Source organism: Megalobrama amblycephala, linkage group LG3 (assembly GCF_018812025.1).
Source record: "Megalobrama amblycephala isolate DHTTF-2021 linkage group LG3, ASM1881202v1, whole genome shotgun sequence".
Lineage (NCBI taxonomy): Eukaryota > Metazoa > Chordata > Actinopteri > Cypriniformes > Xenocyprididae > Megalobrama > Megalobrama amblycephala.
In genome coordinates, this window is record NC_063046.1 from 29,096,843 (window position 1) to 29,115,053 (window position 18,211).

Here is an 18,211-nt window from a genome sequence, read left to right on the forward strand (position 1 = left end):
TGGGAGTGTTGTTGTGAAGACAGGCTGATTTATTTACGCATTTGACAGGCGCTTTTATCCAAATCAATTTACATTGCATTTCATCAGTTCATGCATTCCCTGGGAATCAAACCCATGACCTTGGTGTTGCTAGTGCCATGCGCTACTGTTTGAGCTAAAGAGTTAAAGACCATTAAAAGTATGGTTAGGTTTTTGTAAATATGGTAATAATGATTATGGTTATTAAATTTACATATTTGATTTCTAGGCATATACATTTTTGTGATGCTGCTTGGCTGAATGGGCACTAGTTGGCACTGACATAGCTACTGTAGGATTTGACATTAATATTATTTCATGAGGTCAGGTCTTACTTATTTTACTGCTTTTGGAAATATTTTTAAGGTTTGCCACTCGTTCCTTTAAAAGGATAGAGCTGTCTGTAATTGAAATGCATAGAGCGACAATGTTTGATCGCTTTGACCTTGAGAACACCAGAAAGAAAATGGGTCTGTGACGCCATCTTGAGGTGACATAAAAGGTAAACCACCAGTACGCGGACGAAACACCTTCTTTTTTTTTCTTTTTTTAAAATGCTTTATTTGAACATTCAGTTTACACTAGCATTAAGAATATCACCAATTGAATAGAAAAAAACATGAACAACCAATATCATTCAAAGCAGAAAAAGCGGACAGAACACTATTAAACTACTCTGTCAGTGTTTCACACATTAGCCTACTACTGCACATCCAGCGAATAGTAGTCATATTCCCTGAGACGATTCTTATTAGGAAATGACTTTTGAATCAGTCGGGCCTGTTAGGCCTAAGGATTTCCCCGTAGCAGTTTATTGCTTTCATATTGTTGAGCTCTAAATAGGTGTTTTATCATATGACTCTGTAATTAAATATAGCCTGCAGATGATTCGATTTGTTGAAATCTGTGATTTAGGTTTATTATAAACAAGACTAATGAATGAATTAATAGTTTTGTATTAGTAGGCCTATTTTTTATTTTATAGTTTGGGCCAAATTGCAGTACATTTATGCGCCTAAAAAGCCATTATGTAGTCTATGTACACACATTGTTTAATTGTTTACACCGAAGGTGTAAAGAGAACCATACTTGAGTAAAAGTACAGATACCTTACATCGAAAATGACTCCATTACAAGCTACAAGTAACCAATTCCAATACGACTTGAGAAAAAGTCATAAAGTATCTGATTTTTTTACAGCTGTTAAAAGTACTTAAGTATTTTACTCATGCTGAATGTAGGCTCAGAGATGCACTAGTCCTCGACACCTGAGAGACATGCCGGTGAAAATAAGAAAATTGATTTGTAAGATGAGAAATCAAGTTTATTTTCTAAAATCAAAATAAATCTGAACACCTCAATATTGCAATAAATCAAGGTCGACACAACCTTTTAAATGTCTACAAACTCTCAAGTCTCAGTTAAGCTCAAGTGCACAAAAAGGTCATAAGTAAACCAATATCCTTCAAAAAGGTCTTGTCAATATAGCGGATAAATAAAACAATGTTAAGTAAAATTAAATAGTCAAAGTCTACTGTGCGTGCTGGTTTGAGCCTCATCACCAGCTGCAGTCATTTCCTCATCTAATAAATCAAACACCTGCGATCAGCAGCTACCTGCTAATGCACTCACATTCAAGTAAAGTAGCCTTGTTGACAAGTTTGGGTGAGTAAAGGCAAAACACACAAGATTTAGTACCTTCAATGCCCTTAGATGGCGATATCGCTTCTTTATAAACAAACAGCTACAGAAAAGCTAGGTGCCATGCAAAATGTAATCACAAATGTGAGTAAGAAGCTAGCCTCTGTTTTGTTTGACAACACTTCAAACATCACCCAGGATCACTTAGAGCACCTTTAAGTACAGTAACTAATTACATTTACTCAAATACTTTACACCTCTGGTTTACACTGTGTTATATTACTAGGCTTTATCCTCCTGGGACCCATGAATAGACTTTTGTCCTCTGCAGTGGATATTATATTTTAGTGAATTTCTCTGACATCCTACATGTCACCGTTATAAGTGTGGATGTCCTGTAAAGAACACATTCAGGGCTTTGCAGAGATCTTCCAAATGTTTGGAAGTTTCACCATCACAACAACTTCTCCTTGGTCTTTAAAAATGACTGACATTAATTTAGTGATCAAATTTAGCACTCTTATGGAAATATGATAATATTTTGTATATCATTTAAATCAGATTAATATTATGGGGTTTCTAATCAAAATATGACTTTCTGTTACAAAACAGGGCATTGATTTCATACATGACCTCTGTAGAGGACACCAGGACTTAAATCATGATTATCAGGCATTTTGGGAGACACAACAAGTGAATAGCGAAATAAATTATAAATCAATATTCCTATTAATTATTAGATATTATTATGAAAATGTTGCCAATTATTACTCCCATTATTACACTTCTTTTTTCATTACATGTTGCTCCAAGAACATATTAATATGCAAATTAGATACAGTGTATAGATCAATTGTATTGAATGGGAAAACCGATGTATGGCCATTTTACCCACATATTGCATAAAGTAAAATGGTATATCGATTCATTCCGTTCTATCATTCATAACATAGTTGAGAATCATCTTTAAACAAAATTTAGCTTAAAAAAATCCTGAAACCTAAAAATTGATTGGTAAATTAAAAAAAAAAAAAATCCAATTACATTTTATTTTTTAAACAGCTTAATCCTGGTGTCCACTACAGAGGACATGGCATAAAATATGAATAAAATATAACTGTTCAAAAATGTTATTTTTCCATTTTTATTTTTTTTTCTTATGCTCTAAACAATGTAATGATATGGATAAACAATGTAAAGATATGGATTTTTCTGGGTCCCAAGAGGATATTTTTAAGTATAAAACTTAAAAGTATACTTAAGGATCGTTGAGAGAAATCGAAAACAGAATCTTTGAACAGCTTACTAGAACTAACACTTACACTTAAAAGAGTGGCGACATGTGCGCAATATTTGATAACAGAGCAGCGTGCGGACACGCCTTCTTGTCATCGCAGTGAAGGGGCGGGGTTCGGTTCTGCATTCGCTACCAAGATGGCAACGTCCATAGCGCTCAGCCTGGATAACTTACCGTCTGATCCCTTACTGCTGGTGCTGTCATTTCTGGACTTCCGAGATCTGATCAGGTAGACATCTTTCTTCAGCCATACCGTCAGTCCGTGCAATAACAAAGATGTTTTTAGCATGTTTGTTCCTTGAATGAGCTTGAAAAATAATATCCGCTGCACAGTTAGCTGGCAATGCTAATAGGATAGCTTATGATATTACTCAGGCAAGTTCTTTTGATAAACCGACACGATTTTTAATGTCCGTTTTCAGTCATTCTAAAAAAGACAGCTATCTGTGTGATCTGTTACACCCGATCATCTCATGCATCTTATGTTGGAAGATAGAAGTGCATGACTTCATGTAACGTTAAGTTGACAGTACAAGTGGATATAGACAGGCAACACAAAAGCTTTGTTTCTGCTGCAAAAGCACGTTGGAGCTGTTTGTGATTTGTGGATCATAAGTAGAGTTGTTCTGTGATGATAAATATTTTGGTCTGGGAAATGAACAGTAAGGATCACGTGACGCGGTCCAGCTGGAAGTTTGTGTGACAGCCGGCGTAACTAAGTTTCCTCACTGTTTATAGAAGCTATTCTAAAGACAGAAACATTACCTGCGCCTTTTAACACTATTCTTAATTGAGTATTCCACCAAATTTATGTTATTTAAAGTTTGCGACCTCAAGAGGCTATAGTTATTAAATAAGTTAGAAATGCACAAATTCCAAAAACTGAATTTTTCCCTTAGTATATTGGGGCCTTATATGATGACAGAGTTTTTTTTTTTTTGGTCAGCTACATAATTATTTGCAAAAGCTGTCATTACCAAACTTGTTTGTGAAAAATGTAAATAATTTTTTTTTTTTTTTAAGAGTTGAAGGGTTAGTTGTTAATTACTCTCATATCATTCCACACCCATAAGACCTTCGTTCATATTCGGAACACACATTTTTGATGAAATCTGAGAGTCCTGTAGAAAGTAACTAATTACCACATTCAAGATCAAGACAAGAAGTAAAAACATTGTTAAAATGCACGGCTTCAAGCTTCTGCGGGTGGTTGAATGAAGTCGCTTTCATAACATCATCAAAACATGTACAATATTATGCAAAAATCCACTTGAAGGTAATGATCAGGTCTTTGTTTTAATCTCAGGTTGTGTTTGGGTATTTTGACCTGGAGAGGAATTTCCTTTTCCCAAAAATGCTAGTTAACGTTATTGCATTGGAACTAAAACTTACTAAGTGACCGGCCTACAAAAAATTGCTTATAAATCTCTCATTACTCTATATTATAACCAAATATTAGATTACATCTTTTTATCAACTTGTTTTCTTTCAATTAGGACAGGTTTTGTATTTCTTTTTGGGTGTGGTTGATTGTAGGCCTCTTTTATCTGAGCTTATATTAGTCAAAAATGACCATTCATTGAAAATTAATAGGGGAAATCAAAAATAAGAGAAACATTTAGTGTTCTCATGAACATTATCATGTTCATGTTCACATATGTATTGTACACGTGTGCTTACAAAGATACATCCATGCACACACACACATTCATGTACACAAACAAACTATTTTGAATATTAAAGGCTTTCTTTTCCACAGAGATGAACTTTATCCTCAGATCAATGAGGCCCACTGTCAATCAGTTTCAAAAATAAATAAAAAACGAACTGAAAGAAAATAATTTGACAAAATGATTGAATACAATATTTGGTGATAATATAATATAATATAATAATAACATAACAGGAGATTTTTACGATTTTTTTTGTTTTTTGTTTTTGTAGGCTGGTAATTTTTGACCGGCAACACCACAAGTGTGACTTTATTCCATTTTGTACAATTTTTTTTCCATATTGTGTTGAATATTGACATTTATCCACAAATAATGTTTTTTTTTTTACCCCAAAACTGAGATGCATAAGCTCAGTTCAATGAGGCCTATTTCAATCAGTTCCAAAAATAAATACAAAACCTGTCCATATTGAAAGAAAAGATTGAATCCAATATTTGGTGATAATATAGCATAACAAGTGATTTACAAAGCAATTTTTAAAAGGCTGGTCATTTTTGACTGGGAACACAAAAGGTGTTTCTACAGAGGTTTTCAACACAGCTCAAGGGTTAATAGATGAAGCATGGTCTGAATATGTTTAATTTTTTTCAAGATCTCAAGTAGTCATAAGTGCCTGTTGTACCGAATCTGGTTTGTTCTTTTCTCAGCTGCAGTTTTGTAAGTCGTCGACTCAATGATCTGACAGGTCATAACCCCCTATGGAAGAGACTTTGTCAGAAGCACTGGCTCCTTACTGAGTAAGCACACTCATAATGCCCTCAGAATAATTTGATTCATTTATGACATTAATGCATTTTTTTGTCTTTTTGTTGCATTTTTAGATTTGCTGTAATCAAAATATGGTGTTGATGTAGTGTTGATTTTTTTTTCAGGGCAGACAAAACCCACAGAGGCCTGGCCTGGAAGGAGCTGTTTCGGGAGTATTATTCTGATCTGGGCCGTTACATCGACTATTACAGCACTCTCAAGAAAGCCTGGGATGGACTGAAAAACTACCTGAATCAGAAATGTCCTCGAATGATAACTTCACTTAAAGGTCTGTCTAAACTGTTACTCATCCAGTCATATTTTGAAAAACTATGGGTGTTAATTTTCATAATATGAGTGTCATCTACTGAGAGTTTTGTTTTCCTTTCTCTGAGAAGAGGGAGCGAGGGAGGAAGAGCTAGACACCATTGAGGCCCAGATTGGCTGCAAACTCCCTAATGACTACCGTTGCTCCTATAGGATACACAATGGACAAAAACTGGTGGTCCCTGGGTAAGACTTACAAGAATATCCTTGATCTTTTCAGAATCCTATTTAAAAGCTTTTTTTAATTTACTTTTTAACACTTAAATCATGATTATATAATTAAAGTAATTATTTAAAGGTGCCCTAGAACTTCTTTTAAAAAGATGTAATATAAGTCTAAGGTGTCCCCTGAATGTGTCTGTGAAGTTTCAGCTCAAAATACCCCATAGATTTTTTTTAATTCATTTTTTTAACTGCCTATTTTGGGGCATCATTAACTATTCACCGATATATAGGTTGCGGCCCCTTTAATTCTCGTGCTCCCCCGCCCCCGGAGCTTGCGCTTGCCTTAAACAGCATAAACACAGTTCACACAGCTAATATAACCCTCAAAATGGATCTTTACAAGATGTTCGTCATGCATGCTGCATGCATACATCGGATCATGTGAGTATTGTATTTATTTGGATGTTTACATTTGATTATGAATGAGTTTGATAGTATGCTCCGTTACTAACGGGCTAACATTACACACTGTTGGAGAGATTTATAAAGAATGAAGTTGTGTTTATGAATTATACAGACTGCAAGTGTTTAATAATGAAAATAGTGACAGCTCTTGTCTCCGTGAATACAGTAAGAAACGATGGTAACTTTAACCATATTTAACAGTACATTAGCAACATGCTAACGAAACATTTAGAACAATTTACAAATATCACTAAAAATATCATGTTATCATGGATCATGTCAGTTATTATTGCTCCATCTGCCATTTTTCGCTATTGTTCTTGCTTGCTTACCTAGTCTGATGATTCAGCTGTGCACATCCAGACGTTCTGCCCTTGTGTAATGCCTCGATCATGGGCTGGCATATGCAAATATTGGGGGCATACACCCTGACTGTTACGTAACAGTTGGTGTTATGTTGAGATTCGCCTGTTCTTCAGAGGTCTTTTAAACAAATGAGATTTATATAAGAAGGAGGAAACAATGGTGTTTGAGACTCAGTGTATGTCTTTTCCATGTACCTGAACTCTTGTTATTTAACTATGCCAATATATATTCCATTTTTAATTCTAGGGCACCTTTAAATGCTCATAAATTATTTGAATAACATCTATACACGCAAGCAGACAGACTTCTCTTCCTCTACTCCTCCTCACCGCAGGCTGATGGGCAGCATGGCTTTGTCCAATCACTATCGCTCAGAAGACCTGTTGGATATTGAGACAGCGGCAGGGGGATTTCAGCAGAGGAAGGGCATGCGGCAGTGTCTTCCACTCACGTTTTGCTTCCATACCGGCCTTAGCCAGTACATGGCCCTGGAGAGCACAGAGGGACGAACACGCAGTGAGATCTTCTATCAGTGCCCGGTCAGATCACCACCCTCAGACCACAACAATCTACCATGCATAGACACACACTCATGCAGGGCCGGTAAACGATTCTGAAAAGTGCAATTGTGATCGTCTTTTAAGGAGGCAGCCAGAGGTTATATATTAGCTAAAGGCCAGATGGTAAATGTTAAGAGCCTCCCAACTGGGTCGTGACTGATAGGAGCTGAAGAAGTTCACCACATCAGATACGATTCTGCTTGTGCATGTGGAGGTCTCCATTAGATAAGAGAGGGATTTTTCTTGTATTGTTGCACTTTGACCAGTGAGGGGTGCTCTTGTCTTCTTGTCTAATATAGCCCTTCTTGCTCATTTTGTTTTATGCTTTTTCTTCACAGGATCAACTGGCACAAGATCCCTCTGGGATTGACATGTTCATTACAGGTAACAAAGACCAAAAGGCTGCATTAATGCATTGCAGTTTTATGGACCAATTCAGATTATATGATCTATTCTCTCTCCTTCTTTCTTTTTTATCAGGTTCTAACTTTACTGAGTGGTTTACTTCCTATGTTGACAATGTTGTAACAGGAGAATACCCCATCATTCGAGACCAGATCTTCAGGTGGTCCAACTTTTGTTATCTTACACTTAGTAACTTATGTCAGGATATGAAATCGCAAAAGCATATTATAATGCCACTTTACATTTGACCTCCTTTGTGTTTGTTCAGGTATGTTCATGACAAACGCTGTGTGGCAACAACTGGTGACATCACCGTATCAGTCTCTACCTCCTTCCTGCCAGAGCTCAGTTCAATCCATCCGCCACACTTTTTCTTCACCTATAGAATCAGGTATTACATAAATGCACACACATGTTAATTTGGCTTTGTTAATCTGAATAAGGATATATATGTTTATGTTGATAAACAGACACAAAATATATATATGCTGAAAAATTATTATTAAACTATTAAACTCTGACTCTGAACAAACAATCCTCTGACACGATCCGGCCTGTCATTAAAAATAAATGCAGTTTTCCATCTAAAGATGCAAACAAGCTGTTTAAACAGGACAAATCAACGTGAATGTTAATTTACACTTCCATTTGTCCTGATGTCAGCAGACTTGAGCACACCATTAAAGCTGCAGTCCGTAATTTTGCCTCTTTGTCGCCATCTCTGTTTGAAACCTGCAATTGCAGTTGTTTGCGGAATTATTATCTGTACGTGCATTGTGCACCGGCACGGTTCCTCAGCGCAGATGAATCTAATGTTTGCTGTCAGTCACCACACCGGTGTGGATACTGTACAGGTGCTGGTCATATAATTAGAATATCATCAAAAAGTTGATTTATTTCACTAATTCCATTCAAAAAGTGAAACTTGTATATTATATTCATTCATTACACACAGACTGATATATTTCAAATGTTTATTTCTTTTAATTTTGATGATTATAACTGACAACTAAGGAAAATCCCAAATTCAGTATCTCAGAAAATTAGAATATTACTTAAGACCAATACAAAGAAAGGATTTTTAGAAATCTTGGCCAACTGAAAAGTATGAACATGAAAAGCATGAGCATGTACAGCACTCAATACTTAGTTGGGGCTCCTTTTGCCTGAATTACTGCAGCAATGCGGCGTGGCATGGAGTCGATCAGTCTGTGGCACTGCTCAGGTGTTATGAGAGCCCAGGTTGCTCTGATAGTGGCCTTCAGCTCTTCTGCATTGTTGGGTCTGGCATATCGCATCTTCCTCTTCACCATACCCCACAGATTTTCTACGGGGTTAAGGTCAGGCGAGTTTGCTGGCCAATTAAGAACAGGGGCCTTAAACCAGGTACTGGTAGATTTGGCACTGTGTGCAGGTCCCAAGTCCTGTTGGAAAATGAAATCTGCATCTCCATAAAGTTGGTCAGCAGCAGGAAGCATGAAGTGCTCTGAAACTTCCTGGTATACAGCTGCATTGACCTTGGACCTCAGAAAACACAGTGGACCAACACCAGCAGATGACATGGCACCCCAAACCATCATTGACTGTGGAAACTTTACACTGGACCTCAAGCAACGTGGATTGTGTGCCTCTCCTCTCTTCCTCCAGACTCTGGGATCCTGATTTCCAAAGGAAATGCAAAATTTACTTTCATCAGAGAACATAACTTTGGACCACTCAGCAGCAGTCCAGTCCTTTTTGTCTTTAGCCCAGGCGAGACGCTTCTGACGCTGTCTGTTGTTCAAGAGTGGCTTGACACAAGGAATGCGACAGCTGAAACCCACGTCTTGTATACGTCTGTGCGTAGTGGTTCTTGAAGCACTGACTCCAGCTGCAGTCCACTCTTTGTGAATCTCCCCCACATTTTTGAATGGGTTTTGTTTCACAATCCTCTCCAGGGTGCGGTTATCCCTATTGCTTGTACACTTTTTTCTACCACATCTTTTCCTTCCCTTCGCCTCTCTATTAATGTGCTTGGACACAGAGCTCTGTGAACAGCCAGCCTCTTTTGCAATGACCTTTTGTGTCTTGCCCTCCTTGTGCAAGGTATCAATGGTCGTCTTTTGGACAACTGTCAAGTCAGCAGTCTTCCCCATGATTGTGTAGCCTACAGAACTAGACTGAGAGACCATGTAAAGGCCTTTGCAGGTGTTTTGAGTTAATTAGCTGATTAGAGTGTGGCACCAGGTGTCTTCAATATTGAACCTGTTCACAATATTCTAATTTTCTGAGATGCTGAATTTGGGATTTTCCTTTGTTGTCAGTTATAATCATCAAAATTAAAAGAAATAAACATTTAAAATATATCAGTCTGTGTGTAATGAATTAATATAATATACAAGTTTCACTTTTTGAATGGAATTAGTGAAATAAATCAACTTTTTGATGATATTCTAATTATATGACCAGCACCTGTACTTCGGAATCACAGATTGTAGTCTTGGAAGTATGACCAAAATAAGAACTTTCACCGGAGAATGTCTGTACAAGTAAGTAACATGTCTGCCACTTTTGTTCTGACTGAGGAAAAAAAAGCATTACAGGAAATCACGCTGCCAATGGTGATTAAATCTAACGATCGCTTAGCTCATATCACGTCAAACCGCGCAAATTATTATTATTATTATACTTTGTTCTCAAATTGTTAATGTTAACAACATCAGCATTGCGTGACTATGTGTATTTTTTAGCGTGTATTAGCGTTACCTGTAGATTTCTATTTCTGTACAGTCTAATCATCACATCACTGTTAATTTGCCATACCATACAATCCGCCATCAAAATGATAAGTTTAATAATTGCTGCTGCTGTGAGAAAAGTCTATAAATGATCATCCTCACATGCTATATAGCCTACTAGCTGGGACTCCTTCTTTATGTAAACAGACGTGGCGTAATGATGCAAGGACTAATGGCTGCATGCTCGAATTTCCTGCAGAAACCCACCAGTACCGTTTGAATTAGAACACATTATTACAAGCTTACCATTGTGAATCGCGCTAAGGTAAGGAGATAGTTTTGAACACTGGCTGGTACATGCTCAAATTGATTTTGGATCATTTTTAACCAAAAAATGTTCCGGACAGCAGCTTTAAGTAAACAGTGCATCTGTATACTGTATCTAGTGTAGACAGCAACAGTGATTATAATGGATTCTGTTTGCTTTTGACGTGACTTGACATTCACGTCCGATGCAGACAGGTGTCAGGCATTAAGTAACTGAACGTCAGTGGTCGGGACCTATGATGGAGTGTCTTGCTCTAGAGGCAGACTTATGCAAATGTATAAACAAAATCCATCTTTGCACTGCAGAAATGGTGCAGAAGCTGCATCTGAAGTGACATTTAGATTTAAATTGTATTTTACACCAGAGCATGTGAGCGGCATGGTGTGATGCTCCTCTCAATATTCCGCTCTATGCCAATGCGCTCCGCTCAATCGCTCACGGCCGAAGCGAACGCTCCATTCATGTACCGTTCACGCTCAAATCTCGCTCCAACATTAAATTTCTCTGTAAGTTTCTTGAATAAATGTCTCAATTACAGTAGGCCTATAGATAACATAATATTTTTGGCTTTAAAGCAATATTGTATAAATCAACGTGACATGACTTGACTGGATAGTGCCAGATTGCAGAGCTGGTGCAAATATATCTACATTGCTATGATCAGATGTCTTCTTTACTGCTTTTTTTCTCACCGCTGTTATTTTTGTTGTATGTTTATTTTGTTATTGAGAGGAAAGCACGCAGCACATATTATTTTTTGTTAACAGTATACCACTGTGAAGGTATTTCAAACTTCTTTTTACCCCTAATAAGCAAAAAAACTAAAAAGAACTTCGCAGTGAGTATATCAAAAAATTTATCTTTGCTAACTTATTAGTTCTCCATACTCCCTTTCAATTTCTTCTTCTTCATTCTTAATTTTGAAGTTACTGTGCATTAATGTATATAAGGTTTGCAACTTCATTAAAACAATATTTGAACTCCATAACCTTAGATCTGTTTCATATTTCACATATTCTGAAACCAGAACATCACAGAGGGCATTGAGCGAGCGGCCTTGAGTGGACTAAGCGAGTGGAGCGGAATCTTCAGAAAGACGCTCTCCTTTCCGGAGAAAATATTACTGCTCCGCTCACATGCTCTGATTTGCACAGACAGTTTATTGCAGCTCAGAGGTAGCTTGGATGCATTTACACTGCATTTACAATTGCAAAAATAATGCTATGTGAAATGTTTTTTAATTGAATATTTAATTATGAAATTATTTAAAAAAAATTAAATTAAACCGGCAGTATTATGAAACTATGAAACCAGTCATTCATTTAAATGATTTGTTCAAACGTCAGATTCAATTAGTCATTTAATCATTCATTAAACAGATTTGTTCAAACGGACGATCCATTCAGTAATAAACTCATTAAACTAATTCATTCAAAATGCAAATTCATTCAATAATGAAGCCCTGCAATAACGCAAAAAAAGACGCAAAAGAGTTCTGCTGTGGTTTCATTTAAAAAAATATTGACAGTATGTCTAAAATGTAACTCACAATGTTAACTTATTAAGTATTTTGTAAAGTCAATATGACATTTGCAATCTTGATAAATAAATATTGGGAATATATATATATATATATATATATATATATATATATATATATATATATGTAGGGCCAGATTTACTAAACGAAGCAAATTAGCGTGAGCGCAGTTCCACAAATGCATGTAATCTGACAAACACGTACACGTATTTGGCAGACGGTATGTTCGGATAACGTCTTCTTCTGGCATTCCAAAGAAATTGATACGAGTGGAAAATATTTTCTCCCTTCTACCATGCGCTCTCTGTTCTCTGCGGTGTCTTTAATATCATGTAGTGAAAGTGCAATCTCAAGGCATGTTTTTGTTTGGTTTTTGCAAAGCAAGTGACATAATAATGGCAACTTGCGCACTGTTAAAACGATAATTACGATATTATCATAGAAGATACATAATATTTCACACCCCTACTACCACGCCTCCTCTATTTCTTCTCCCAGTGCTCCTGTCTTACCAAAAAGTAGAGATGTCAGTGTGGAATTTGTAAATTAAGATCAAGTTACTGAAATTTTCAAGCTGCTTTCTGCTGTAACTTGCTGTAATGCAACGCAGCTGTACTAAGACTTGACATAGGATTATACAATGAGCTGAACCTATGACCTCTGAGCTGTGCCATGCAACAGGATTGAGATGGCAAAGTCGGCCCTGCCAGAGAATGCATGCCAGCTAGACAGTCGGTACTGGAAGATCACGAATGCAAACGGAAATGTGGAGGAGGTCCGAGGCCCTGGCGTCGTGGGTAAGAGCCCATCCCTGTAACTAGTAAACTAGAACAGTTCGCACTGGTAACAGATATGTTGACACAGACATTCTGACAGTATCTTTCTGACCATATAATTCATAGTGTGACAATTGCTCTACTTTTTAAAGAATGTCCTACATCTGTTTTTTGTGTGTAATGTACGTGCAGGCGAGTTTCCAGTGATGACACCTGGTAAAGTTCACGAGTATGCCAGCTGTACCACGTTTTCCACCACTTCCGAGTACATGGAAGGCCACTACACATTCCACCGGCTCAAGAACAAAGAGGAAGTGTTTGACGTATCAATCCCACGATTCCACATGGTGTGCCCACCATTCCGTGACTCAATGGTGCGCTCGGTATGTCGCTTTTTATGTCTTTCTGTTATATCCAAGAAAAATGAATATCCAAAGTGCTAATGTGTGTACATTTGTCATTTTAAATCCCTCATTCTATGTTTTCCCTCTCATTTAGAGCTCAGTCAGTGAGGTGTCTGCTCCGTATGATGATGACAATTCATCGGACACAGATGACTACGAGGAGGGAGAAATGCGTGGCATGAACATGGCTGACCCAGGAGGGCGCTGCCCTCGGCATGTCTGATGCACTTTTTCATGCCCACTGGGCAACACCCACCCACAGATACTGATGCATAGACACTCTCACACAAACAGGAGAGCAAGAGGACAAACGGAGCTTTTAGGCATCCATTGTTTATTGTAGAGCGCCTTTGTGCCTGTCACCTCTTTTTCCAGTTTGTGAGGGCATGTGTCTGCTTGTGGAGTGGTTGTGTCTGTGCGCGCCTGTGGACGTGTGAGATCATTGTATGTGTGTTTGAGTCTGCAAGTGTGTTTTGTGATTGAGTGAGAGTGAGGGAGTTTATTGAATGTGTGTGAGATTCTGTGAGATTGGCTCTTCTTGCCTAGGATTCACAGTGACCTGCCACTTACATAAAGGGATGGTTCAGCCGAGAATTGAAATTTGCTCACCCTTATGTCATTCCAAACCTGTGTGTGTTTGTCTCCTGTCGAACACAAAAGAATATATATATTTTTTGTCCATGCAATCAAAGTCAGTGGGGTCCAGTGTTGTTTTGACTTTAATTGTATGGACAAAAATAGTTCTTCAAAATATTTATGTTCCACAAAAGTCATACAAGTTTGGAACGACATGAGGGTGAGTCAATGATGACAGAATTTTCAATTTTGAACTATCCATTTAAGACCTTACAATTGCAGCAAGAGCATGAGCAAAAAGTATGTCACTACTGTTAGTGTACACACTCTGAATCAGATAGCATACTTCACAGAAAGACAAAAATGAATCAGTCCCATTCATTTCCTCCACAAGGCCTCAGGTATTGTGTAGCGTGTATGTGCTTGTGTATATATGTTTGTGGTTGTGTCTTCTGTACAGAGGGTTTCAGGGACAGGCTGAGGTCCAGACCTTGTAAAGTCAAACTGGTTTATTCAAAGATGAGTAAAAAGCACATAGACCCAAACCAGCCAGTTCATGCAAACATCAGCTTACCCGCACAAGCAATCATTACTTGCTCTAGTGCTCTGTGTTGGTAGCTGTTCTGAGGTGCTGATGTCCTGTTCTCAGAAATGTATGGCTGCATGTAAACCGAAGGTCAGCTAGCACATTGGTGTAAAGAATATTTTTATCTCATCTTAAGGGCTGGAGGTTACACAGACTGCTGTGAATAGCAAGATAAGTTAATTTTATGATAAGTTTATGGCATTATTATGACCTTTTCAATTTGTTGTAATTTACAGCTGTTTTTCAGATTGAAATGGAGGCAGACTCAAGAATTTCTCTGCTCCCCCCCCCCCCCCCCCTTCTCCCTTCCTAATAATGGCAATGTGAGGTAATTTTGCCTAAAGATATGTATGATTTTGATTTTGATGTTTATAACTGCACTTAATATGTTATCATCTTTGTAAAATAATGCTGTGCAGTGGGATTTTTCAACAGTTTGCTATTATGTTCTCTGGTTAGCCCCGTCGAACCTCCCAGATTAGTAAATAACTCTTTTCATTTTGTATGAGGTTTTTTTTTTTATTTGGTGTAAATAAAAAGGTAATGGTGTATCAATACTGTTTCACTATCCATTGTTTGTATACATTTTCCTTGTGATCAGGATACTTTCTACTATCTAAATACAAAGATGCCATTGATCAGAATATTTTTCTCCAGCCAGCCACAGTACTATTGTCTTTTGAATACTTCTATTTGAAAACACTTATTGTTCTCACAACACAAAACGTAGAGTCATTTCTCTCACTCTTACCCAAACCCTAACCCACCCTGTTAGTGTCAGTTGTCATGGCAACATGTTGAAGAGGCCTTGTTGTAGTCAGACTGATGTTTCTTTGTTACACCATTTGGGTTGTTTTTTGGTTTTGTTTTGTTTTTTGGCCCACATCCCCTCCCATCTCTTTACTCGTTCATTCTGAACTATTCTGAAAGGAAGAAATTGCAACATTTCTGTAACTTATCTTAAGTACTTTTTACAGACAGTAAGTTTTCCTTAATTACCACAAGTGACCACACTAGGACCAATACATCAGACTATTCATTCCTTCAAATGAAAGAACATGCAACATCTCCTTGTTGACAGCCTCACATTTTTCATCAGTTCTCATGCCACAGCAGAATGAATCCTTGTGTGACCCCGTGTCAAGCAATGACCCATTCAGTAAACCAATGTCTGCTGAAGCATGACCTGTGTGGTCAAAGGGTTGTCGAAGAATTATTTTATATATTGCATAATTAATTATATTTAAAAAGATTGTTTATACATAAGAATATAAATCTTATTCTTTCCCTTAACTGTAAAAAAAATGCAGGGTTGTTTCAACACGTTTGGGTCAAATATGGACAAACCCAACTGTTGGGTTTAAAAAATTTAATTTAAAAACGGTTGGGTTTGTCCATATTTGACCCAAACATGGAACAACTCAGCATTTTTTACAGTTAAGGGAAAGGAATGTCTAAGAAGAATAAGAGAAACTGATGGTATGTGAATGTAGTATGAAGTCAGGAGCGCTGATAGTGCTGAATCAACAGGGAAACGTCAACAGATAGTTAGAAAAGGTTTAAAACAAGAATTACTAGGAGAGAAGAAAAATAAAAGTATGTAAACCAATGAGAAAGACATGCTTTATGTCCTGTTTATGCAAGTAAGAATATAAATATTGTGCATATATGTTGAATGGCAAGATTTTGGCTCCTGGTGGTATTGATTAAATTGAGGAATGGAAAGAGTGAAAAAGATTCATATTCAGCTTTTGACTACAGGACTGAGTAAAGACCTTAGAGAAGGCTGCATTTAAATTCCTAAGAACTGAATAACATTGGAAGTTACAGAAATCACAATGCAGTACTATTTCAATTATACTACTACTGAATAGCTGTGTGTCAGAATGACTGTCCCTGCTGCTAATGTGCAGTACATTACTTTGTGATTAATCAGTTATTAATGATTTCTTATCACGATATTAAATTTTTTTGCACACTTAACACTCTTTACACATTTAACATTTAAATATTTTAGGACGCTATGTAGGTATACAATGAAAAGGACACAAAAAACTCATTGAAGAGCATTGTGGGCGTGTTTAAAGAAGAGTGAGCGAGCTCAAGCTCTTCACTTTTCAGACTGGTTTGGATGTGTCTGTGGTTGGATTCCTTCTTCACATTGGGGTAAGACTACTGAAGAGTAACTAAAAGATAACGGCATACTGCTTAAGGACGTTCTTTGGTTGTGAGCTAGGCTGATTTAGATCGCAATTTGACAACTTCAAAAACTATAAACCATTAAACATTTAGTTTTTCCATAGACATCGTTTTTTATGGCTATTGTAGACGGTTGTGATAAAATGTGTGACATTTTATTTATTTAAGGTATGATTTATGTTTCATATGATTATAAAATAGTCATAAATAAAATAAAAGAATTAATACTATATATGTTTTTACTAAACTCTGAAAAGAAAATCAGTTAATCCATAATTTAATAAATGTGATACAAGCAGTCATTGGTTCAGTGACCGTCCAAACACTTATGTCAAAATGTAAAAAAAAAAAAAAAAAATTAAACTGGGATTTTTGTGTAAATCCTATCCAAATTAAAATTTAAAAGAAATTTTTGGGTAAACAATTGAAGAAGGGGAAATGAAATACTTGTATACATTAAGAGCAGGATCAAGTATTTGTGAAGGTCAATTTTAACTGAAAGTGTAGCCTTTTTTTTATGTCACATTGTGCTAACTGCAATGCCATAAATATAAACATATGTTAATTATTATATGTATTGTTAATTATTAAATAAGGTATTGATGTTCAAGGATGTACAAGGCTGACATGTTCAGAACTGTACAGTTTGAAAAAACGAATTGCAGTATTATAATAAAGCGAACAACAATAATAGTTGTGGTAGCTGCAGTAATAATGGTAGTAGCTAATAGCTAATTTAGGCCAGATCATTGGCCAAAACTGGATTTATTTTGGCAAAACTATATACTCCCTAGATTACCCACCTTCCCTTACCAGGATTATATTAGTTATCTTAAAAATGAAAACTCTGTCATCATCTATTCAGCATAATGTTGTTCCAAACCTGTGTGACTTTCTTACTTGTAGAATGCAAAAGATGCTGTTTTAAAGAATGTTTTAGTGACTACATTGACTTCCATTGTATGGACAAAAAAAAAAAAAAAAAATGTTACACAAAAGATTGAAAGTCATACAGGTTTTAAAATAAAATGATGTAGAAAAATGATGACATATCTGGGTGAAATATCCCGTTAAACCTCTTTGGGACAGTGCATTACTTGAGCAACTACAGGCAAGGTGTTTATCGCATGAGTCTTTGAGCTGCTTTATTCCCTTTAGGGTCTAATCATATTCTGAATGTGAAGGTTTGAGTTTAAAAAATAAAATTTATGATGATTTTTTTTTTTAAATCTAAATTTATGATGAACATTCAGTTTCACCAATCACATTCAGACAAATCCAAACTGTTTCTCAGATTTCCCTCTCTCTCTTTTTCACCATCAGACTGGTAAACTGAAGGCATTATGAAAGCTTCTGTTGGA

General features: G+C 36.7%; 2 protein-coding genes across 4 annotated transcripts in view; both read left to right on the top strand.

Annotated features, from left to right (window-relative positions):
* The first annotated feature begins 3,027 nt into the window (after window positions 1-3,027).
* On the top strand, window positions 3,028-15,206 carry fbxo3 (F-box protein 3). Of its 2 annotated transcripts, none has more exons than XM_048184935.1 (11): window positions 3,028-3,185; window positions 5,337-5,426; window positions 5,562-5,725; window positions 5,832-5,949; window positions 7,094-7,298; window positions 7,658-7,703; window positions 7,800-7,884; window positions 7,993-8,115; window positions 12,991-13,106; window positions 13,278-13,468; window positions 13,584-15,206. In XM_048184935.1, exons 1-11 carry the CDS (start codon window positions 3,094-3,096, stop codon window positions 13,710-13,712), a joined length of 1,359 nt encoding a protein of 452 aa, XP_048040892.1. In that variant the 5' UTR covers window positions 3,028-3,093; the 3' UTR covers window positions 13,713-15,206. The 2 variants fall into 2 exon arrangements, with proteins under 2 accessions (XP_048040892.1, XP_048040893.1); XM_048184936.1 differs by having other exon boundaries at window positions 5,835-5,949.
* Window positions 15,207-16,731: 1,525 nt separating this feature from the next.
* The window catches only part of LOC125265023 (CD59 molecule (CD59 blood group)), a 2,637-nt gene continuing 1,157 nt past the window's right edge, over window positions 16,732-18,211 (top strand). The window contains exons 1-2 of one of the 2 annotated variants that reach the window (XM_048184937.1): window positions 16,732-16,817; window positions 18,174-18,211. The exon at window positions 18,174-18,211 is cut by the window's right edge and continues 37 nt beyond it. In XM_048184937.1, the coding sequence (XP_048040894.1) occupies window positions 18,194-18,211 (18 nt within the window). In that variant the 5' untranslated portion in view covers window positions 16,732-16,817; window positions 18,174-18,193. Of the gene's footprint in view, window positions 16,818-16,866; window positions 17,019-18,173 lie in introns of those variants that run through there. The other variant, XM_048184938.1, reaches the window with a different exon arrangement.